Source organism: Eubalaena glacialis, chromosome 14 (genome assembly GCF_028564815.1).
Source record: "Eubalaena glacialis isolate mEubGla1 chromosome 14, mEubGla1.1.hap2.+ XY, whole genome shotgun sequence".
In the NCBI taxonomy this organism is placed as follows: domain Eukaryota; kingdom Metazoa; phylum Chordata; class Mammalia; order Artiodactyla; family Balaenidae; genus Eubalaena; species Eubalaena glacialis.
The window spans coordinates 26,646,517-26,671,825 of NC_083729.1; the positions used below are offsets into that span (position 1 = coordinate 26,646,517).

The following is a 25,309-nucleotide window of genomic DNA, read 5'->3' on the forward strand; positions in this document are numbered from 1 at the left end:
AGGCAGAAATACCAAAGCTTTTCACATTCTGTGAAGATTTCTGACCACCCACATTTTGACACTGCAAAAGTGATATTACAAGCCCTTATGCTTTATTTATGTTCACTGGGCACATCTTTTGTAGTTCTTTATTTGGTAATAAATTATATAGATTGAGTGGATAAGTGGAGGAGGGAAGAGAAAATAGAACATTTTGGAGAGACTGAGGAAGACTGAGGGTGTGACTAATTGAAGAGAGCAAATATATTGCCTGCAAGCATTGCCCTTGGGGAAGATAAGTCTGTCGGCAAGATGAAGAGGTGTAAGTGCTCAAGGAGAAAGAATTGACTTATCTAAAGAAACGTGGGATAGGAATTTGAGGAAAAAAGGCCAATTTAGACTAAGCAGAGTCACTGCTCTAGTATTTCTTACCTTCTTCTGGAAGCTGCCCCACTCTGGCCCTCCGGACCCATCTTCCAGTGGATAAAATACCCAGAATTGATATTATTTATTATTGATATATAGGCATTTATAACTATAAATTTTCCTCTAAGCACTGCTTTCACTGCATCCCATAAGTTTTGGCATATTATATATTTGTTTCCATTTATCCCAAAGTGTTTTCAATTTCCCTGTGATTTCTTTTTTGACTTACTGTTTATTTAACAGTGTGTTGTTTAATTTCCACATATTTGTGAATTTCTCAAATTTCTTTGTTACTGATTTCTAATTTCGTCCCATTGTAGTTGGAGAATATACTTTGTGTGACTTCTACACTTTCAGATTTATTGAGACATTTTATGACCTAACATCTAGTATATCTTCTGGAGAATGTTCTGTGTGCACTTGAGAAGAATGTGTATTCTACTGTTGTTGGACAGAGTGTCCTTTAAGTGTCTGTTTGGTCTAGTTGGTTTATAGCATTGTTCAAGTCTTCTATTTCTGTCTTCTGTATAGTTGTTCTATTCATTATTGAAAGTTGGATATTGAAGTCTCCAAATATTATTGTTGAATTTGTATTTCTCCCTTCAGATCTGTCAGTTTTTGCTTCATGTAATTTGGGGCTCTGTTGTTAGGTGAGTATATACTCGTAACTATTCTATCTTCTTGATGGAGTGAATATTTATCATTAAAATATGCCTTTCTTTGTTCTAGTAACAATTTTTGTCTTAAGGTGTATTTTGTCTTATATTAGTATAGCCACTCCAGCTTTCTTTTGGTTACTGTTTCCACGATGTGTCATCTTCCTTTTTATTTTTTAAAAATTTTCAGTCTGTTTGTATGTCTGAATCTAAAGTGTGTCCCTTGTAGACAGCATTTAGTTGAATCATAATTTTAAAATCCTTTCTGCCAATCTTGCCTTTGATTGGAGTATTTAATCCCTTTACATTTAATTTAATTACTGATAGTGTAGGATGTATGTTGGTCATTTTGTTGTTTTCTATATGTTGTATGTCTTTTTTATTTCCCCATTACTGCCTTCTTTTTGGCTAAATGGATGTTTTCTATTTCTAGTATACCATTTTAATTCCGTTGTCATTTCTTTTACTTTTTTTTCTTTTTGAGTTACTTTCTTAGTCTTTGTACTAGGCATTATTTAAAATAGCAGATTTTAAGTGTCTTTTAAGTCCATCATATGGACATCCTCAGGGATGGTTTCTACTTTTTTTTCCCATGTAAGGGCCATACTTTCTTGTTTCTTTGTGTAGTCTCAGATTGGTTAGCTTAATGGTCAGCTAATGATTGGACAGAAAATTCCTTAAATGCCTAAATTAAGAAGTCTCCCAGTCTTTGCTGGTGGGCTCTGGGTGTGTGTGTGTTGGGGTGTGCTTTCAACACTCAGCCAGGCAGTTGACAGCTCTGCCTTAGCATTCACTAACTGCTTGTGCAAAGCCTCAGGGTCAGCCTGAGGTGAGAGCATAGGGCCTCCTCAGGTCTTTCCTGAACGTGTGCACAGCCCTACACATGCATGGACTTCTAGATTCCCACCAATATGGTGGAGTTTTTCAAAGCCCTTATGTATATCTCATTCCCTTATTTTCCTTTAAGTGTTTTGTATAGCCTATTGTTTGCCCCAGCTGTTACTACCTCAGGCAGCTGCAGAATTAATCAATTGTCTCTAATTGTTTTTGACAAAGGGTCGTCACTGGACAAGTTCAGAGTTAGGTTAAATAAAGACAGCTTTGCAAGTGGGCTCTTCCAGGGAAGCACCAGACAATTTTCTGGGAATGAAAGTTCAGAGGCGCTCCAAACCCATTTTGTTCCCTCTGGTGGCTGCTTGGCTGATAATTTTCCCATGATATGCTGTTGGTTTTCAAGGCTAGTGCAGAACTGGAGAAGAGGGAATAGGAATGGTATATGTTAAAATGACACAAAGCTTGCTGTTCTTACCAAGAGTTTTATCATTTTCTTGAATAAACACTCCCTGGGTTATTTCAAATCTTTGATTAATTTCCAGAGTTCTGAAAAAGTTGATTCTAACACTTTTTCCAGTTTTCTTTGTTGCTTTTGTGGTGCAGGGAAATTTTAGAGGTCCTTATACCACCCTTTTTGCTGATGTGAAAATAGGAAAAGTATTGAACCTGAAATCAAGGTCCTGTTTCTCAACTTAGTATTTTTTGGTTTTGGGCTTACCAGTTGATCAAGGAATCTAAACTTGTATTTCTTTGTCTTAAAAATGGGCATATTAATATCTACCTCTCAGAATTATTACAGAGATTAAGTGAGATAATGCATTTAATAATGTGCTGAATAAAAACTAATCTGTAAATACTGTCAGATGGAAGGACACGTAAGGCATTTAAAAGGAAAAATGAAAAAAAAAGATTTTATCATTCAGGTTTTGTTTACGAAAGCAGAGCCACTTTGAGTATTTTGGGGAATAGAGGTTCGCTAAAAGAATTAGATATTACACAAATGTGGGAAGGAAAATGAAGGAGTGAAAGAGGGAGTAAGAGGATCAGGGAAAGAATCATTTAACTATACACTTGAAGCATTGGCACAAGTGCCTCAGTCAGAACTTACAGGGGAATCTGGGAAGCCACGTACTTCCAGCCATTTAAATGGGAGGATGAAGAAGGAACTTGTGGAGAGGTCTGTGGAAAGCTGTTGGATCTCTGTAGCTACAAGCTCTGTGGGTCCAAAGTGAAGTGTCTTATGGTGGGCCCGGGGTTGCTGTTGGTTGGCAGGGCCAGCAAGTGGAAAGACAAGATGGCCCATAGAGCATGGTCAAGCTGGGATCTGCAGGACATCTCTGCCTCTTGTTTGATGTCATATTTAACCATGACAACCTTCCAAGAGTAAAGGATGTTTGTTGCTTTACTTCTGCCTTTCAAATCCTTAGCAAGTTTCCCTTCTGACCAACTCTAACATGAAATCAGAAGGGAAAGGGATTTTAGGAAACGTAGTTCCCAGCTTAAGCAAGTACATAGCATGATCTGGTGCATATGACTATGCAGTGGTTTAGTCCTTTTACTTGGGAGTTTACTTATTTGGAAAGTGACAAACTACTAATAGGCCCAGAGTATTGTATTTTTTAATACAATTAATTAATTAATTACTATTTTTTTGGCCAGTTTTTTGGATCTTAGTTTCCCGACCAGGGATCAAACCCACTGGACTGCCAGGGAATTCCCAGACACAGAGTATTTTATAGATTGTGTTATATATGTAAAGAAGAATTTCTGATTTGGGGGAAACGTACAGTTTCTTCAAAAGAGGTTTAGGTATTGAAGCATTCTTAGGGCATATAAGAACAAAAATAACTAGAAATAATAACAAAAATAACACATAAACATTTATTTTACATATCTTGCTTTATTTAACAGATGAGTTCCTTCTAAGGAACGTATAAAATGAATTTTTATAAACTGAAAATTTTCCTAATAACAAGTTACAGTGACAAGAGTATGTAATTTCCAATTGGTTTTTGGTTGACATTGGCATATAATTTTTTATTTTAGTTTCTTGACTTTTATTAGCATGATGTCATCAAGACTGGTAAGGTCTAATGGGATGGTGAGACAATCAAGGTCCTTGCAGACTGAATTATACCATAAGTCTATGTAATTCTGAGTAAAGACAGGGAAAGTCTACTTCTCTCTGTGCTAGTTAAAGCCCACTGCATTTGATGTTGCCTGGTTATTGGGTAGAGAAAAGTGTATTTGCTGTATCAGTACCTGCTTAGCATATGTCAGGGGCTGTGATTATTTGCTACAGTAAAGAGATCATGTCTGGAACAGTAGCTATAATTAGAGCACCATTACATTAAGTTTATAATAATCTATGACGTTTTCCAGGACCTGTCTGTGTTCTCAATTTAAATGGGTAGGTTAAACGGCCCATGCACACACATACAAACACACACACTTTGCAGTGTCTCTCAAGTTTTTGATAGCGGCACACATGTCTGTGGTTTACTTAGATATGCGGTGTTGCTTTGGATTTTCTCTTTTAATGAGGAGAAGCAGCTTCAGAGGCTTTCGCTTGGCCCTTTATTCCGAATTAGCACTCACTGTGGACTCTGCTTGTTGCTGGATGTATGTAATTCACCTCTGTATTCAACTAGGGAAGTAACCACTGGGTGGGTTCGGGACTTAGTCCATCCCGTGGTAGGCTTCGTATCTCCCATAAACCCACTAACTCAACATGGTGATATTCTGGGTCCCCGGGGATTAGCAGTAACTAAGAGCTAATCAACCCTGAAAAGAGGAGGTATTTCTTTTTCCCCAGGATACAGTTACCTGGTAAATGGTTATAATTACTTATTTAGGGAAGAATTGTGATATATACTTGTTATGTTATCACAGGGTCCTTTCTCACCAGTATTGGGTTGCTTGCTTATTTATTTGTTTGCTTATAAGAGGCTCTGAGTCTGTGAAGTGACTCAGGGATAGGAATTGGGTGAGAGACAGTGTTTCAGCATGGTGATTCAGGTCAGACATCTGGTCTCCAAATCTAGATTTTTTTTTTTTAAGTCTTACGTAGATCAAGTTGTACTCAGTTGGCTGTTTATCTAATTTGGTTAAAAATCTTTATGATCAGTTGGCCATCACCTATGATCCATGCTAGTCACACCATTCTACTTATCAGTCTGGCTGTGCCTGTTACAAAGAACTATGTTCATCTTGCTTCCAGGGGTTAAGTGCTATCAGCAAGTCTCTACTACCTTGGCTTCTGATCATCCCCATTGAAATCAGGAAGCTCATTTAACAGAAGGACCTCTCGGCTTTACCCCCAGCTTACATAGGATATCTACTATAGCACTTTTCAAAATGCTGGTACTCCCAGGTACAATGTATTTCTCAAAGTCAAGGTGAAAGGAGTATCCCCTTGGCCTTAATGGGGGACACAGGTAGGGTGGGTAACAGGTTGCAAATGATAAATTAACAACAGCCTTTTCTTCTAAGTTGTTGGATTCTTTCTTCCATATTACACCAAGGAATTTTTGGCATCTCAGCCTTAGTTTTGGCCATGTTTGAGTCTAGGTTTTAGTCAAGTAGTTGAGCAAATAGTTTGGAACCATCCCCAGCTGCTTGAGTTAGAACCGTGAATCAGAATTTTCTGATGAGTATCTACATTAAGCTGATTTAAAATTATGATCCTCTTTGTCTATGGTCTAGCTCCCTTAGAATCTTTTTCCACATGGTCCCAAGATTTTCTCTCTAGAAAGTAAGAAAATCTTGCAGTTCTTTTTGTGTATAAACCCATTTACATGTCTGGAGGCAATGAGGGGTGGGAGGGGTTAGGTAATAGGAGAGAATTGGCACTCTCTTGCAAGGTAACTCCTTGAGGTGTAGTTGTTACACTGTCCTTAAGCAAGGTAGCACTAGTCTTATCAGATAGGGGAGGGTTGCCTCTGCTGGCTTAGGAAACTGTATAGAATCTGGGGGTTTTCTGTTATCTGAATCATCCTAAATGTCCCCATTTAAATTCTTGGGTCTTGCTCTTTTATAATCAGTGCCCTCTTCTCCTGGCCATGATGAAGTAACTGGCACTAGAGTAACCCTCTCGCTTTAAACAACTGTTGCAGTTATTACTGGTATATAACAAACCACATCAAAACATAGTGGCTTAAAACAATAGTAGTCGTTTATTTATCTCTCATTGTTTCTGTGGAACAGAAATTTAGGAACGCCACTTGTGACATGAGAAAGGTGAGGTGATACAGTATTAACTCTAAATGAACTTAGATAAATTGAAGATGCACATGAGTAGCCCTAGAGCAATCATGAAAATTTAATAAAATGATGTGTAGCTAAGAGGCTATAGAGGAAATAAAATGAATGAGTAAAGCATATTTGATTAACCCAATCAAATGCCCTAACTTTCACACAGAACTAGTGAAACTGAATTTATCCTATATTGTAATTCAGCAATCCTGCAAGAGCAATGCCTGCATCTGATTTTTGGCTGTACCAGCTTGGCAGCTACAAGGAAAACAAATTCTTTTAGGAAATTATAGAAATTCCCTGGTTCTCTGGCCTTGAGGATTTAAAACACTGAGTGTCATTTTCTTTTTTTGAGCTGTCCAGTGAACTTAGGAGCAGCTGACCTACCTCACAGTCTTGCGCTCTCTCACAATGCCCTGTCACTCAAACTGCAGAAGCCTTGCATTAGATCGGTGCTTCATTCTAAGTTACCGCAGGTGATAATTTAAGTAATCCTTTCATCACTGGAGGTCATGGACTACTGACCTTAAACCCTGTCCTGATCACTGGATCCTCATTGTCTTCAACTCCAACCAGATCAGATAACCAATCACAAAGTTTCACTTTTTTTTTTTAAACATCTTTATTGGAGTATAATTGCTTTACAATGGTGTGTTAGTTTCTGCTTTATAACAAGGTGAATCAGTTATACATATACATATGTCCCCATATCTCTTCCCTCTTGCGTCTCCCTCCCTCCCACCCTCCTTATCCCACCCCTCTAGGTCATCACAAAGCACCGAGCTGATGTCCCTGTGCTATGCGGCTGCTTCCCACTACCTATCTAATTTACGTTTGGTAGTGTATATATGTCCATGCCACTCTCTCACTTTGTCCCAGCTTACCCTTCCCCCTCCCTGTATCCTCAAGTCCATTCTCTAGTAGGTCTGCATCTTTATTCCTGTCCTGCCCCTAGGTTCTTCATGACCATTTTTTTTTTTTTTTTTTTTTTTTTAGATTCCATATATATGTGTTAGCATACGGTATTTGTTTTTCTCTTTCTGACTTACTTCACTCTGTATGACAGACTCTAGGTCCATCCACCTCACTTCAAATAACTCAATTTCGTTTCTTTTTATGGCTGAGTAATATTCCATTGTATATATGTGCCACATCTTCTTTATCCATTCATTTGTTGATGGACACTTAGGTTGCTTCCATGTCCTGGCTATTGTAAGTAGAGCTGCAGTGAACATTTCGGTACATGACTCTTTTTGAATTATGGTTTTCTCAGGGTATATGTCCAGTAGTGGGATTGCTGGGTCATATGGTATCAATATCAAAAAAACAAACAACCCAATCCAAAAATGGGCAGAAGACCTAAATACACATTTCTCCAAAGAAGACATACAGATGGCCAAGAAGCACATGAAAAGATGCTCAACATCACTAATCATTAGAGAAATGCAAATCAAAACTACAATGAGATATCATCTCACACTGGTCAGAATGGCCATCATCAAAAAATCTACAAACAATAAATGCTGGAGAGGGTGTGGAGAAAAGGGAACCCTCTTGCACTGTTGGTGGGATTGTAAATTGATACAGCCACCATGGAGAACAGTATGGAGGTTCCTTTAAAAACTAAAGTTTCACTTTTTGCAGGAGTGTATTGACAGCAGTCACTTCTGTACCCAGTTACTGTAATGGTCATTGTTTAATTGCAGACCACGGAATCCACTCTAACAGTTTAAAGCAGAAGTGGGAGAGTGTGGGTATCAAATTTCAATGCCATGCTGTCAAGAGACATGCCTCAACTACACTGTGAGGTCATTTCAGCAAAAATCCTGCTGTGGCTACAATCTGTTATATACAATTTGGTTGAATACATACATGTATATACATAAAAATAAATATATTGAATACAAAGTATATTGAAATGTACCTACTGAAAAATCAATATATCGAATACAGAATTATAGTTAGATAAATTAATAACTGCTGTATTATCTGTGAATAAAGGAATTACATGGATTATATTTGAAAACTTCATGTTTATTTTGGCCGTTTAGGACTTGGAATTGTTTTCTCTTAGAACCTGTTTTATAAATTCTGGTTTCATTTTCAGACTAGCCTAAAACACCTACATAACCCATATTGTATCAGAAATGCAAAAGAGGTGGCATCCAAAGACACTTTTAGAAGCACAGCCGTCTTTTAAAAGATTTCACATAAATTAGACTGCTTAAGACTTAAATTATAGATATGTTGAACCTAAAGAAAAGATATATAGACTTTAAGATTGCCAGCCACGCAAGTTAGGGGGTCTAAACTACCATTTTAGCTACCAAAGGACAGCTTCCTGGATATCTACATCCACTTTGGCCAAGGCTGTCTTGGCATATTTGGTGACCCCACTGCTGTTTATGTGGAAGTATTTGTGTGTGAGGATGGAAAGTAGAGCTGCTACCATGCTTCTTGCCCTCTGTTGAAATTAATCAGAAATGGGGGTGGGGGTGGGTAACGGACATGGGTGGGGGAAGTGGGGTAGTATATGTCACAAGTACAGAGTTAGCTTGGGTGACAAGGTGAATCCGAATTGTGGACACATGAGAATAATACCCAAGCCGTGTACTGAGGATGGTCTTTGATTTCTATAGTGAATGGGCTGTCTGGAAGCAGATAGATCTCATGTTGGCAAGGGGTTTTTTGTTTTGTTTTTTTGTTTTTTGGCCACGCTGCACGGCATGCAGGGTCCTAGTTCCCCAACTGGGGATCGAACCGTGCCCTCTGCAGTGGAAGCATGGAGTCCTAACTACTGGACCAGCAGGGAATTCCGGCAGGTTTTATCTGTGAGGTGTGATGTAGTTCGGTTAAGAGGTAGGTGTTTAGCAGTGCCTATTAAATTGTACCCTCTCCCTTCTTTTATAAATTTTTCAGCGATCCCAGGCTCCTGAAGCATACCATTTTTAAAAAGGGAAAACGTACTTTTCATTGCTGTTGGGTGGAGGTGAATTGAAGGCTCTGCTCTAACAAACGGTCACAGTGGTGACAACTGGAACAGGGAGCAGGGAAAAGGGGAGCTAAATGAATCCCCCCCAATATCATGAAGTCAGCCTCTCCTCGGTGCCTTTCCTTGAGGATTCCAGAGGCCAGCGAAGCGTGTTCACCTCTTACTTCTTGTTCCTCTGTTACTTGTACTATATTTATCTTCTACTGTTCCTCTCTTTTTCAGCCTGTGTCCTAGATGCATGAAATAAGCAGGTCATCTCAAACTTTGAAAATAAAATTTTGGATCACATGACATAAAAGATTGTATATGTGCTAAAAAATAGGCATTTGTCACTATTCAGCAATTTAGTTATTTCTGTTGTTATTTCTAGGCAGAAGAAATCCTCAGGCAAGAGCTGGAGAAAAAAGAAACACCAAGTCTATACTGCTTGCTTGGAGATGTCCTTCGAGAGCACTCTTACTACGACCAGGCCTGGGAGTTGTCTCAGTACCGCAGTGCTCGCGCCCAGCGCTCCAAAGGCCTCCTCCATCTGCGAAGCAAAGAGTTTAAAGAATGCGTGGAGTGCTTCGAACGCTCGGTGAAGATTAATCCCATGCAGGTTGGACACTTCATAAAGCCTCATCTGCTCTTGCCTTTCTTTGATTTTGACTTACTGAATGAATACACATTTTCTTTCATGAAGACTGGGGAGCTCATCTGTGAGCTAAGAACCTAGTCTTTAGAATACTTCTTGCTTGTCACTAAGAGTGGACAGGTTGCTTTTCTCTTACTCGCTTTCTTTTGTGCTTCTGTTATTCACTTTTCTGTTTCATTTTGTTATTTCTCTTTGTTAACTGTCCTTAAGACAAACACAGCTATTAAAGTTAGGCTCCATTTTGAGTAGATATACTAGGAAGGAAGTGAATGAGAGTCAAAATTACAGGCAGTGAAGGACTCTGCAAGTAATTGTTGATGTCAATAATGAAAGAAAAACCTTTATATAAAAAGGGTAACATATAGAATGGGTAGTTGATCATTTTAGGAAAAAAATGTCTGTATTTACATGCACAGAAGCATTTTTAAATGTTTAAAAAATTTTTTAAGATTTGAAAAAATAATGCAAAAGGAACCTGGATCTTTAAAATTAAGTAAGTGCAAGATAAATCCACAGGAGAGGACCTAATTTTGAGGGGAAAGAGATCAACCTATTTTGTACTTAATGATACTCAGTTAGTTAAATGGTTTTAGTCCTAGAAATGGTTATTTTTTTAACCAAACTGTCTTTATGACTGCTTTCCCAATCACCAAAGTCACACATACCTGTCATCCATGCTCCTGACAAACATGCACACTGACTTGGTATAATTTTAGTTATAATACTAATTTAATATCAGCCACTAATATTTACTGAGTACTTACTATGAGCCAGGTACCTCTTTGGGCACTTTGCCAGTATTTGAACCCAGACAGTCTCACTCCAGAGCCAGCAGTCTGTTCTTTTTTTAATTGTGATAAAAAGCCTGTAACATAAAATTTACCATGTTAACCATTTCTAAGTGTACCGTTCAGTAGTGTGAAGTACATTCACTTTGTTGTGTAGCCATTGCCACCACCCATCCCTACAACTCTTTTCATCCTGCAGAACTGAAACTCTACACCTAGTAAACAGTAGCTCCCGGTCCTCCCCCCACGACTCTACTCCCTAAAAACGACTCTACTTTCTGTCTCTATGAATTTGGCAACTCTAAGTACCTCATATGAGTGGGATCATACAGGATTTGTCCTTTTGTGACTGGTGTATTTCACTTAGCATAACACCCTCAAGGTTCATCCATGTTGTATCATGTGTCAGAATTTTCTTTCTTTTAAGACTGAATGATATTTCACTGTATGTACATACCAGTTATTTTATCCATTCATCTGTCGATGGACACTGGGTTGCTCCTACCTCTTGCCTGTTGTAAGTAGTGCTGCAATGAATGAGAGTGTGCAGAAATGGTCGCTTTTGAACTGGGTAGACTTGGGACATATCTTTTACACTGAAAAAAAATCAGAACACATTTTTTTTTTTTATGACAGGTTGAGCTAATTGCTTACTTTCCTCACTCTGGGTAGTGAATACAATGAGAATCTTTCTCATCTGTGGGCTGGTAAGAAGCCTGGAGAAGAGAGTAGGAGAGGTGAGAGTACAGAATATCAGCAGAAACTGACAGTTGCATTTCACAGCAAGAATGCTTAACATAGAGTTGGTTTTTGTTGACAGCTTGCTCTATCTCAGAGTTCTCAACTGGGGACGATTTTGTCTCCGGGTCCTTTGGCAATGGTGGGGAGGTGAAGGGGTGCACTACTGACATCTAGTGGGTAGAGACCAAGGATGCTGCCAAACATCCCATAATGCTCAGCACAGCCCTCCACAATAAAGAATTATCCCGGCTAAAATGTCAGTAGTGCCAAGGTTGAGAAACCCTGCACTAACTTGATTATCACTGGACACTTTTTTTTTGGTAGAAAATAGAACTCAGTACTGTGTTACTAAAATTTTACTTTTATGGAAAACTGTATCATATCCTTGCTTATCTGTTTAAAGTTTACCCAACCACAGCTGCCATAAGGAGTGGGGAAAATAAATTCCCTCCCTTAGTCTCCATTGTCTAAGTTAAATCACGCACGTGAATTGTTGTCTCAAGCACACAGTCTCTTCTTAACGTCCAGCCTTAACATTGTCCTCCTGCCTCACTGGCTACTCCTTCTCAGTCTTCTTTGCTGGTTCCTAGGGCTTAGTTGTTGGGCTGTATATCTCTGTCTACACTCACTCCCTTGATTTAATCTAGTCCCATAGCTTAAATACCATCTGTATGCTGACAACTCCCAAAAGTTTATTTTCAGTCCTGTCTTCTCCCCTTAACTGTAGACTTCTGTATCTCACTGCTTTCTCAGTCTCCCCATTCGTTACTCTGACTTAACATTTCTAATATCCGAAATACTGTTCTCCCCCTCCTAAAAGCTTTTGCCCCCAGGATTATCCCCATCCCTATAAGTGGCAGCCTGTTTGGTCTTGGAGTTATCCTTGATTTCTATTTCCCTCATATCCCACATCTAATCTATCAGCAAATCCTAGGAGATCTGCCTTTGAAATATATCCAGAATTGGACAACTGCTTGCTACCTGCCACCATTCTGGTCAAATACCCATCACCTCTCACCTAGTTAATATATTACCTCCTTATTGGTCTTCCTGCCTCTGTCTTGTTACAATCTGCCTATACTCAATGAACATCCAAGTTGATCCTTTCAAATGCAAGTCATGTGTGTCATTCCTCTGCTCCATCACCTGTGATAATAGCCAGGTCTCTGACTGGCTCTCAAGGCTTTTCCAAGCCTAGCCCCTGTTGCCTCTTTACCTTCCTCCTCCCATTCTCCCCCTCACTCACCCCACATTAGCCTCTTTGTTCTTCCCTGAACATTCTGGGCACATTTCTGCCTCTGGGTTTCATCACTTGTTGTTCCTTTGCCTGGAATGTTCTTCTTCTGGATAGATATCTGCATACCTTGCTCCATTACCTCATTCACTTCTGGGATCAAATGTCACTTTCTCAGAGAGGCCTTCCATAATCATTCTATTTAAAATCACACCCCCACTTTCCACCCTTACCTTACATTCCTTATTTTCCTTCCTACTTTATTTTTCTCCATAGTACTTAGCACCTTCTAATATTATATATAGCTTACTTTTTTAAAAAAATCTTTTTCTCCTTCACTACAATGTAAGTTCTATGAAGGTAGAAATTTTTATCTGTATGGTTCATTTACATTTTCCTAGTGCTTGTAACAGTGCCTAGCACATATTGGGTCTTTAATAAATAATTGTTGAATGAGTGAACAAATAATATCTTCAACCAGTTATTCAGTCAAATACATATTAATTGTCTGCTGTACACATGGCACTGAACCAGAGGAGGAAGCAGTAGCAGCAGATCGCCAGATGGCCGGGTTTGTACCCTCTGCTACAATCTAGTGAAATGGACATAGACAAAGCTAGCCAACAGTATGAGGCCTCAAAGAAAAACCCAGAGAGTAATTTATAAGACACTAGTTTTATAGAGGCCAAAGAGACTATTTCTGCCTTTCGTAGACAATGAAGAGAGGATGGTGAATTGGGCTTTGAAGGACACATAATACTTGAATAGGCCAATGGAAAGGCAGTGGTGAGGGCATTCCAGGCAGGTGAACAGTATGAGCCCAGCCCTGGAAACACAAAGAGAAGGGGGGGTGCGTGTGTGTGTGTGTGTGTGTGTGTGTGTGTGTGTGTACAGAGTGTTAGTGAATAGGCTAGTTTTTTAGAGTGAAAGGGAATAGGGCAGTCCCAGTGGGAAAGCTACACTGGAGCCAGATTATGGAAGGTCTTGAAGGTGAGGCCTTTGGTTTTTTTATTTGGCAGGTAGGGAGCTATTAAAGGGTTGATTTGTGTTTGGCTTTGTTGAATTGAAGGAATGTGGTGTGCATGGAGGTGATTTAAGAATATTGTTTTGGCAACTCTGTGGCCGTGGGAGACACTAGATGTAGGCAGGCTTAGGAACTGTAGCAGTGGTCTAGCAGGACAGTTGTCTGTGGGGGAGGGGCAATAGGAAAGAAGGGGTGGAGTGAGGGAATTCACAAGGGAGGACTTGACAGGGCCCAATGGTCTCATTATATGATTTCAAATTAATTACTTAGCAAGACAAAGAAATGACAGTTGCTCCAAGCAGCGTCACAGAGCAAACAGATATTATGTGAGGATATTTTGCAGTTTGTCATATGGATCGAATTCAGGCAGGCTGTAAGCCATGCCAAAATATGCAGGCGTATGATGCTACAGTTGTACAGAACTACTACAAGATGCAAACTTGAACGCTGTAGACTTACTATAACTCTTGATGCAAGTTTGAATTGTCTCTGAAGAAGGAGAGCTCCTACATGCTATTGTCTCCTCTAAGTCCTGGAATGAAAGGAAAATAGAAAAATAGAATTAAAAAAATTCTAGCCCTGCTTTTCTGACATATCCAAACAATTAGGTTTAATAACAAAACTCAGGCAAATGAGAGAGATATTTGAATGGCTTTTGTACATTGTAATGGCTTCCTGAAATCAAATTGTTATAAAAATAGGAATGTTTGGTTTTATATCAGGGATGGTCTACAATTCCAAATGCATTTGTCTATGGTGCATTTGTTAGAGAACCAGAAGACATGGGTACTGTTTTCATTTGTGTTGAGATTGCTAGCTACCATTCGTTTACCCGTACCTGTTTCATTTTCCCAAGTAACTTTTGAAACTACTAAAATTCAAAATCAATCGTAGACTTATGGGGATTGTGGGCTGTTAGAAGCTGAAGCGGGTGGTAATAGGAACATACATATCGATAATTACCTTAAATGTAAAAGGATTAAATGCTCCAACCAAAAGACATAGACTGGCTGAATGGATACAACAACAAGACCAGTATATATGCTGTCTACAAGAGACCCAATTCAGACCTAGGGACACATACAGACTGAAAGTGAGGGGATGGAAAAAGATATTCCTTGCAAATGGAAATCAAAAGAAAGCTGGAGTAGCAATTCTCATATCAGACAAAACAGACTTTAAAACAAAGACTATTACAAGAGACAAAGAAGGACACTACATAATGATCAAGGGATCAATCCAAGAAGAAGATATAACAATTGTAAATATTGATGCACCCAACATAGGAGCACCTCAGTACATAAGCAAATGCTAACAGCCATAAAAGGGGAAATCAACAGTAACACAGTTATAGTAGGGGACTTTAACACCCCATTTTCACCAATGGACAGATCATCCAAAATGAACATAAATAAGGAAACACAAGCTTTAAGTGATACATTAAACAAGATGGACTTCATTGATATTTATAGGACATTCCATCCGAAAACAACAGAATACACTTTCTTCTCAAGTGCTCATAGAACATTCTCCAGGATAGATCATATCTTGGGTCACAAATCAAGCCTTGGTAAACTTAAGAAAATTGAAATCGTATCAAGAATCTTTTCCGACGACAACACTATGAGACTAGATATCAATTACAGGAAAAAAATCTGTAAAACACACAAACACGTGGAAGCTAAACAATACACTACTAAATAACCAAGAGATCACCGAAGAAATCAAAGAGGAAATCAAAAAACACCTAGAAACAAATGACAATGAAAACATAACGACCCAAAACCTATGGGATGCAGCAAAAGCAGTTCCGAGAGGGAAGTTTATAGCAATGCAAGCCTACCTCAAGAAACAAGAAACAAGAAACAAGAAAAGGGAGAAGACACAAGTGAACAGAATTAGAAATGAAAACAGAGAAGTAACAACTGACAGTGCAGAAATACAAAGGATCATGAGAGATTACGACAAGCAACTATATGCCAATAAAATGGACAACCTGGAAGAAATGGACAAATTCTTAGAAAAGCACAACCTTCTGAGACTGAACCAGGAAGAAATAAAAACACAAACAGACCAATCACAAGCACTGAAATTGAGACTGTGATTAAAAATCTTCCAACACACAAAAGCCCAGGACCAGATGGCTTCACAGGCGAATTCTATCAAACATTTAGAGAAGAGCTAACACCTATCCTTCTCAAACTCTTCCAAAATATAGCAGAGGGAGGAACACTCCCAAACTCATTCTATGAGGCCACCATCACCCTGATACCAAAACCAGACGAAGATGTCACAAAGAACGAAAACTGCAGGCCAATATCACTGATGAATATAGACGCAAAAATCCTCAACAAAACACTAGCAAACAGAATCCAACAGCACATTAAAAGGATCATACACCATGATCAAGTGGGGTTTATCCCAGGAATGCAAGGATTCTTCAATATACGCAAATCAATCAATGTGATACACCATATTAACAAATTGAAGAATAAAAACTATATGATCATCTCAATAGATGCAGAAAACGCTTTTGACAAAATTCAACACCCATTTATGATTAAAAAAACCCTCCAGAAAGTAGGCATATTACCTTAATATAATAAAGGCCATATATGACAAACCCACAGCCAACATCGTTCTCAATGGTGAAAAACTGAAACCATTTCTACTAAGATCAGGAACAAGACAAGGTTGCCCAGTCTCACCACTATTATTCAACATAGTGTTGGAAGTTTTAGCCACAGCAATTAGAGAAGAAGAAGAAATAAAAGGCATCCAAATCGGAAAAGAAGAAGTAAAGCTGTCACTGTTTGCCGATGACATGATACTACACATAGAGAATCCTAAGGATGCTACCAGAAAACTACTAGCACTAATCAATGAATTTGGTAAAGTAGCAGGATACAAAATTAATGCACAGAAGTCTCTTGCATTCCTATACACTAATGATGAAAAATCTGAAAGAGAAATTAAGGAAACACTCCCATTTACCATTGCAACAAAAATAATAAAATACCTAGGAATAAACCTGCCTAAGGAGACAAAAGACCTGTATGCAGAAAACTATAAGACACTGATGAAAGAAATAAAGATGATACAAATAGATGGAGAGATATACCATGTTCTTGGATTGGAAGAATCAACATTGTGAAAATGAGTATACTACCCAAAGCAATCTACAGATTCAATGCAATCCCTATCAAACTACCACTGGCTTTTTTCACAGAACTAGAACAAAAAATTTCACAATTTATATGGAAACACAAAAGACCCCGAATAGCCAAAGCAATCTTGAGAAAGAAAAACGGAGCTGGAGGAATCGGGCTCCCGGACTTCAGACCATACTACAAAGCTACAGTAATCAAGACAGTATGGTACTGGCACAAAAACAGAAGTATAGATCAATGGAACAGGATAGAAAACCCAGAGTTAAACCCACACACATATGGTCACCTTGTTTTTGATAAAGGAGGCAAGAATATACAATGGAGAAAAGACAGCCTCCTCAATAAGTGGTGCTGGGAAAACTGGACAGCTACATGTAAAAGAATGAAATTAGAACACTCCCTAACACCATACACAAAAATAAACTCAAAATGGATGAAAGACCTAAATGTAAGGCCAGACACTATCAAACTCTTAGAGGAAAACACAGGCAGAACACTCTATAACATAAATCAGAGCAAGATCCTTTATGACCCAGCTCCTAGAGAAATGGAAATAAAAACACAAATAAACAAATGGGACCTAATGAAACTTAAAAGCTTTTGCACAGCAAAGGAAACCATAAACAAGATGAAAAGACAACCCTCAGAATGGGAGAAAATATTTGCAAATGAAGCAACTCACAAAGGATTAATCTCCAAAATTTACAAGCAGCTCATGCAGCTCAATATCAAAAAAAACAAACAACCCAATCCAAAAATGGGCAGAAGACCTAAATAGACATTTTTCCAAAGAAGATATACAGATTGCCAACAAACACATGAAAGAATGCTCAACTTCATTAATCATTAGAGAAATGCAAATCAAAACTACAATGAGATATCATCTCACACTGGTCAGAATGGCCATCATCAAAAAATCTACAAACAATAAATGCTGGAGAGGGTGTGGAGAAAAGGGAACCCTCTTGCACTGTTGGTGGGAATGTAAATTGATACAGCCACTATGGAGAACAGTATGGAGGTTCCTTAAAAAACTAAAAATAGAACTACCATACAACCCAGCAATCCCACTACTGGGCATATACCCTGAGAAAACCATAATTCAAAAAGAGTCATGTACCGCAATGTTCACTGCAGCTCTATTTACAATAGCCAGGACATGGAAGCAACCTAAGTGTCCATCAACAGATGAATGGATAAAGAAGATGTGGCATATATATACAATGGAATATTCCTCAGCCATAAAAAGAAATGAATTTGAGTTATTTGAAGTGAGGTGGATGGACCTAGAGTCTGTCATACAGAGTGAAGTAAGTCAGAAAGAGAAAAACAAATACCATATGCTAACACATATATATGGAATCTAAAAAAAAAAAAAAAAGGTCATGAAGAATCTAGGGGCAGGACAGGAATAAAGACGCAGACCTACTAGAGAATGGACTTGAGGACACAGGGAGGGAGGGAGAAGGGTAAGCTGGGACAAAGTGTGAGAGTGGCATGGATATATATACACTACCAAATGTAAAACGGATAGCTAGTGGGAAGCAGCTGCATTGCACAGGGATGTCAGCTCGGTGCTTTGTGACCACCTAGAGGGGTGGGATAGGGAGGGTGGGAGGGAGGAAGACGCAAGAGGGAGGGGATATGGGGATATATGTGTACGTATAGCTGATTCACTTTGTTGTAAAGCAGAAGCTGACACACCATTGTAAAGCAATGATACTCCAATAAAGAGGTTAAAAAAAAAAAAAAGCTGAAGTTGGGGAAGTGGTCACCAAACCTCCCAAGCAGGATTTTGTAGACTCAGGACCAGAATTAAAACATAAATCCTTAGGTCTACTCTTAAGTAGTTATTCTCATTGTCCCCTACTTTTATGCAAAAAATAAAAACAAAGAAATTGCTCAGATATCAAGCTAGTATGTGTAGCCCTGAAAAAGGAACATGTCACTTCCTATCATTTTTTACCCCTCCCTCAGCACAGATACTTTATTCCTTTTATTTTGTCAGTTTTCCCCCTTACCCCCCTTAAAAATTTAAAATTTTCCTTGACTTTCCTCCTCAATTAACTGGTCATCTTTGTAAGGTTATATGATATTACTGGCAGTATATATATGCAAAGATACATGTATAGGCAGAAGGGCTATAGGAGTTGAGAGGTGGTGAGGAGTCGCTGTGGACTGATGGAGCCAGAGATGGGACAGAAGTTAGCTTAGATGTTCACTGATTGATGCAAAGTGAGTAGATGTGCAGGAGGGGAACTGGCTTCACAGGTAGGAGAAAAGCATGAAGAAAGGTGAAGATTTGCGAGTTTACTAAGTGGCTGTCCTAGTTTGTGCCTAATATCCTGATAACACATCCAGTTTATTGTATGTCCCAGATTTTTACTTTTTTTTTTTCTAAATTTTTTGGCCACACTGCACGGCATGTGGGATCTTATTTCCCTGACCAGGAATTGAACCCGCGCCCCCTGCATTAGAAGCTCAGAGTCTTAACCACTGGACCACCAGGGAAGTCCCCAGATTTTTACTTTTTAAATGAAGTGCTATTATTGATAGTTACATTAAAAGAAGTTAGAATGGGTTTTCATAGACATTCATTTTGTACTTCTGTCTTCGGCCATAGCCTCATCTAGTGTTGTGTTTAATGCATGAGGTGGATGGAGCTCCCACTTTACGATGTGCTATAAAATCTGAAAGGTGGCCAGTAGGAGCCTGTGTCTTTTTTCCCCAACGCTTCCAGATGCAACTTAACTAACATTGCCCTTTAGAGGACAGTGTGTAGGATGCTTGCTGATACCATTAACTGTGTTTGCTCTGAGTGGCTGAGGACAGCCAACTCCTTCAGGTTTTGGGTGGTGGTAGGAGAAATGTTTGAGCCAATGTCTCTGTAAGCCCCTTGGTATATATCAGACAGTTGTGCCAAGCTGCAGCCTGTGAGATGCATGATGTTGCCTGGTTACCAGTTGGCAGAATTAGTGGGAAATATGGGGAATTGTAGGCTAGATAGATGTATGGGGAGTAGAGGCAAAGCAGTCCTGCCAGAAATAAAAGCACATGGAGAATAGGCTGAATTCCCTTGCTGCAAGGGTTTGGTCACTTACTGTATGGTCTAAATGTACCACTATTTCTATATTATATTGCTTGGTAACTTTTTATATAGTTTATAGTAAACCCTTTTGGCAGCAATCATCTCCAAAAAGCAAACAAATTTTTAAAATGTGTTTTCAGGGAATAATTAAGAACTTAATTTTCACTTGTCAAGAGAGTAAATAAATGTATTAATATAACTTGTCCAAGATTTAGTTGATATAATTAAATTCCACCTCAGGGGCCGTAATCATATCATTAATCACATGAAAACCAGAAGACCCAAGTCTTCTGAAGAAACATTAGTGTTTATGTCAAAAGTTAGTTGTTGTTGTTGTTGTTTTAATAGGAAGCATGTCCAAAGATGACGATTTAATATGCAGCTGTAGGAGGTGTATTTTCATGTCATTCTGTGAGACTGGACTTTTATGTAGAGCAAATGAAAATGCACAAAATTAGTTTAGAAAATTAGTTGATACCAAATTTTTTCGTGCGTGTGTGAAAAGTGAGATCCTAGCCGTTAATGTGCTAGCTCTTAGCAGTAGTTCATTAACAGTTGAATCTGCCAGTTTTATATCAGTGACATCAGATGCTTCAAATAGAAAACTCATTAATTTGGTTCTTATAGTGGTTTTAATTTTTTTCACCTAATTATTGGATTCAAAATAAAATTTTTGGAAATTCACTCTATCAAAGTTGAAACATCTGACATTATTCTGAATGCTATTGTTAAACATCAAAGATAAAAGTATTTCTTTTAGTGGTGATAATAAGGATACAAATTTTTGTGGAGCATGACAACATGGTAAAAGTAATTCTCTTTTTGAATTAAGAAAACCAGTGGAGCAGAAATGTACTTGGAATGGGTTGTAGTGGTGGACATAATATGGTCCAAACAAGCTTCTACCAATGGAAATAAAAACTAGCGGTCGTCTTTTACACATACTTTAATATACACTGTTTGGGTAATTGAATTACAAAATTCTTGTGATGTCTGATGTGATGTCTGATGTTGAATTAAAATAAAATTAGTGTGGCAGTATATACTTTCTCTTGTTGCTGCCCATCACCTAATGCACTATAAAAATGTTTGAGTTTTTTGAAGAATTTTTTTATAAATCAATTTAAGTGTCCTATAATGATAGGAACTTTTTTTTTTTTAAGGAGTCTTGCGTTTTGGCTGCATTGTGTTCAAAATCAATTGGAAATCTTTTATGTATTCAATTAACGGAGTTCAAAAAAATTTCAACTTCTACAACTTTTACCAAATTGTAATTATTGAAAGCAAACTTTCAAACAGGAAGACATTGAAATTTATCTTGAAGAGGAACAATGAGAGTTTAAATCGTGTACAGGATTTAATTTAATAATGTATGATTGTACTTTTGAATATCCCGACTGTGTTAGTCTGCTAAGGGCTGACTAATACTACAGACTGGGTGGTTTAAACCACTGTGGAAATTAATTTTTTCACAGTTCTGGAAGCTAGAAGTCCAAGATCAAGTTGCCTTCAGGGTTGGTTTCTGGTGAGGTCTTTTCCTTGCTTTTAGACGGCTACCTTTTCACTGTCTCCTTACATGGCCTTTTCTCTGTGCATGTGTAGAGAGAGCCCCAGTGTCTTTTCTTCTTCTTCAGAGGATACCAGTCCTGTTGGATTAGGGCCTCACGATTATGACCTCATTTAACCTTAATTATCTCCTTAAAGGCCCTATCTCCAAATACAGTCACACTGGGGGTTGAGCTTCAACATATGAATTTTGAGAGGGATACAGTTCAGTCTGTAACATCTACCTAGGAGGAATCTTTTCTTTGTAACCTTTTGTTATGAAATTTTCAATTATACAAAATATATACTAGCAGAGACCAGAATAAAGAGTCCCCTCCCATGTGCCTATGAACCAGCTTCAACAATTACTAACTCATGACTGGTCCTGTTTCATCTATATTTCCCCACTCCATCCCATATTATTTTGAAACAAACCCAATATATCATTTCATTTTTAAATGTTTTAGTATGTATCTCTACAAAAATAAGGACTTAAAAAAATAACCAAGTACCATTGTAGTTAAGATATCAATAATAATTTGCCAAAAACTTTTGACTGAGCTTTTGATTTTAACTGAATAAATTTATATTCTATTCTAGAATAGAATGTAATTGAGAAGGCCTATAATTTATAAATTTGTAAGTTTGATGAAACTTACAAGGAATCATAAATTTGATGAATTATTTGATGAATTTTGTCCTGTTAAAAATATTTGTTGAAGAAAGGTACTCTAAATGGAGGCCAAAAGATAGGACCCAAGAAAAATATTTATAAGCTTCAGTATTAACAAAACTAGAATTCAGAATATCCTCTGTTTAGCAGCAGTTGCTCTGAGCTTCCTAGTTATCTCAGTACATTAAAAAAATTTTTTCCCGGCTTTATTGAGATATAATTGACATATTGTGTAAGGTATACAATGTGATAAGATTTGATACATGTATATATTGTGAAATGATTACCACAGTAGCATTAGTTAACACCTCTATCACCTCACCTCTGTCACCTTTGTGTGTGTGTGATGATAACATTTAAGATCTACTCTTTTAGCAATTTTCAAGTGTATAATACAGTATTGTTAACTATAGTCACCATGCTGTATGTTAGATCCCCAGAACTTATTTATCTTATAACTGGAAGTTTGTATGCTTTGACCAACGTCTCCCCACTTTCCCCCACCCCCAACTCCTGGCAACCACCATTCTACTATTTCTATGAGTTTGGCTTTTTTAGATTCCATATACAAGTGAGAGCATATGGTATTTGTCTTTCTCTGTCTAACTTATTTCTCTTAGCACAATGCCCTCAACGTTCATCCATGTTGTTGCCAAGGGCAAGATTTCCTTCTTTTTCATGGCTGAATAATATTTCACCCTGTGTGTGCACACACTCACACAATTTCTTTATACATTCATTGATTGACAGACACTTAGTTTGTTTACATGTCTCAGCTATTGTGAATAATGCTGCAGTGAACATGAGGGTGCAGATATCTCTTCGAGGAGTGATTTCATTTCCTTCAGCTATATACTCAGCAGTGAGATTGCTGGATCATATGGTGGTTCTATTTTTTTTTTTTTTTTTTAATTAATTAATTTATTTATTTATTTTTGGCTGTGTTGGGTCTTCGTTTCTGTGTGAGGGCTTTCTCCAGTTGCGGCGAGCGGAGGCCACTCTTCATCACGGTGCGCGGGCCTCTCACTGTCGCGGCCTCTCCCGTTGCGGAGCACAGGCTCCAGACGCGCAGGCTCAGTAGTTGTGGCTCCCGGGCTTAGTTGCTCCGCGGCATGTGGGATCTTCCCAGACCAGGGCTCGAACCCGTGTCCCCTGCACTGGCAGGCAGATTCTTAACCACTGCGCCACCAGGGAAGCCCGGTGGTTCTATTTTTAATTTTTCCTCAATACATTTAGAAAGAATATTTTCTCAGCTAAAATCATTATGACCTACAGAGAAGAGTCAATCAAAAGTTTTAACAATTTTAAATGTATTAATAATAAATTTGACAATTAACAATAAAGAACAACTTTGAAGTAGACAGCAGGCAATTTTATGAAAAAATTAAAAGTACTAAGATACTGAAAAAATTATCAGAAAATATCAGTGACATGGTATTAGAATTAGATATGACTAAGGAACTGATTAGAGGATATGAATATCTGCTAAGAAAAATTGATTTTAATTCTGTAATATATTAGAGAAATATGCAAATGTCACAAACATATAGCTTGCTTAATGTTCCTTTTGTTATTTTTAAATTTCAGATAATCAGAATTTACAATTTTTTAATATATTTTATTTTTCAATAAATAATTTTACTTTTGAAAATGGTTTTCGAATAGAACCATCTTTAGTCCCCTGTTATATCAGTAGTAAAACCAATTTGACAATCAACAGTTTGTTGGTCAATAAATAAGGTCTTTTTAAGGTCCTATAATTTTAATGATTTTTTAATGCCTTGTTTCATTTTTAAAAATGTTGCAGTTTGAACAGTACATTATGTGGTTGCCTCACTAAGCATTATCGAGATCCTGCTGTGAACCAGACACGGATGTGGGAATGAACTGGGCTGTGTCAGCCTATCAGCAGAGAGCAGAGAGTTTCCACTGGGAAATGATATGGACAGAACTAGTTTGTGAAGGGCCTTAAGTGCCTTTCTTCAGGATTAGTAACCCTACAGATATGGAAGTCTGTTGTGGTTTTGAATAAAAGAGTGATATGACAAAAGTGATATTCTAGGAAGTTTAAATAAGGGATGAATGTCATGGATGAGTGATCAGTGGCTTTAGCAGTGAGGATGGAAAGATAGAACAGGTTGAAGCTCCTTATAAAGGAAAATTTTCTGGGCCTTATTCACTGGATTGGCAGCATTGAGGGAGAGTTCGGGATCTGAGAACATGCCGGTTTTCTCAGTTGTTTGGTTAAAAAGGAAATGTCCCTATTGATAGATACTTTCCCTTCCTCCTGAATTCTCTGTGTCTTCGGTAGGGGAAGATGATGTGTTTTGAGTGGTGAATGTGAAGAGATGTTGCTGTGTAGAGAGGGCTCACAGTCCAAGCCTGAAGCCTAGGAGTGAGGCCAAGAACTGAGCTTGCAGGCTGGGGCTTTTGTGTGGAAGTAAGGTGAATCCATGCAAGTGAATGAATTCTTGACAGAAAACTGTGTTGGAAGAGAACACGAGGCAAAATCTTGAACTTCAGGCATCTCCAGGGGTTGGAGGAAGGTAGAAGAAGTAGCACCAGTGAAATATGATTCAAACAAAATATACCAGAGTCTTGGTCAGAGGGATAGGAGGACCCCAAAGAAGGGAGTCATGGAAACTAAAGGAAGAACAAGTATCAGTAAGAAATGTCACGTGTAGTGATAAAGTCTAAAGAGCGCTAAGAAGAGTTTATTGGATTTGGAGCTCACTAATGACCTTCAAAACCAGCTTCAGGAGGCGAAAGAGTGTGTGGCAGCTGAGGAAATGGACATAACATCCATAGACTGTTCTTTTTAGGAGCATGTCAAGGAAATGAGAGTCAAAATGTAGCGTATTGTACCAAGGGGCAGAAGAGTCAAGTAAAACTTTTCAAGATACTGGAGACCTTTATGTGGTTGAATCCAGTGAGTGAAGGAGAGATTGAATGTTATAGAGAGAGATGGGTTGCTAACCTAGGGAATGTCATTCTAGGAAAAAGCGAAATGAGAAGAGATGAAGGCATTAGCTCTGGAAACAGAATAATGTTTCCAACGAGACAGGAAAGATGAGAACATTAATATTATAATAACAGTTTCTATTTATTAAGCATCTTCTATAGTATAAGCTAGAATATAAGTGTAAATGACCTCTTTATAAAATCATTGTGAGGTATTGGGGGAGGGGTTACGAAAGAATTGTGTTGAGATGTGGCCTCTTGCTCTCCTGTGGTTTATATGGGCTAAATGGAGAGAAGAGGCAGAAGTAAC

General features: G+C 38.2%; 1 protein-coding gene across 3 annotated transcripts in view; it reads left to right on the top strand.

Annotated features, from left to right (window-relative positions):
- The window catches only part of TTC27 (tetratricopeptide repeat domain 27), a 188,516-nt gene that overhangs the window by 122,931 nt on the left and 40,276 nt on the right, over window positions 1-25,309 (top strand). For all 3 annotated transcript variants that reach the window (XM_061211184.1, XM_061211185.1, XM_061211186.1), the window contains one exon: window positions 9,512-9,739. In XM_061211184.1, coding sequence (XP_061067167.1) covers window positions 9,512-9,739 — 228 coding nt within the window. The remainder of the gene's footprint in view (window positions 1-9,511; window positions 9,740-25,309) is intronic.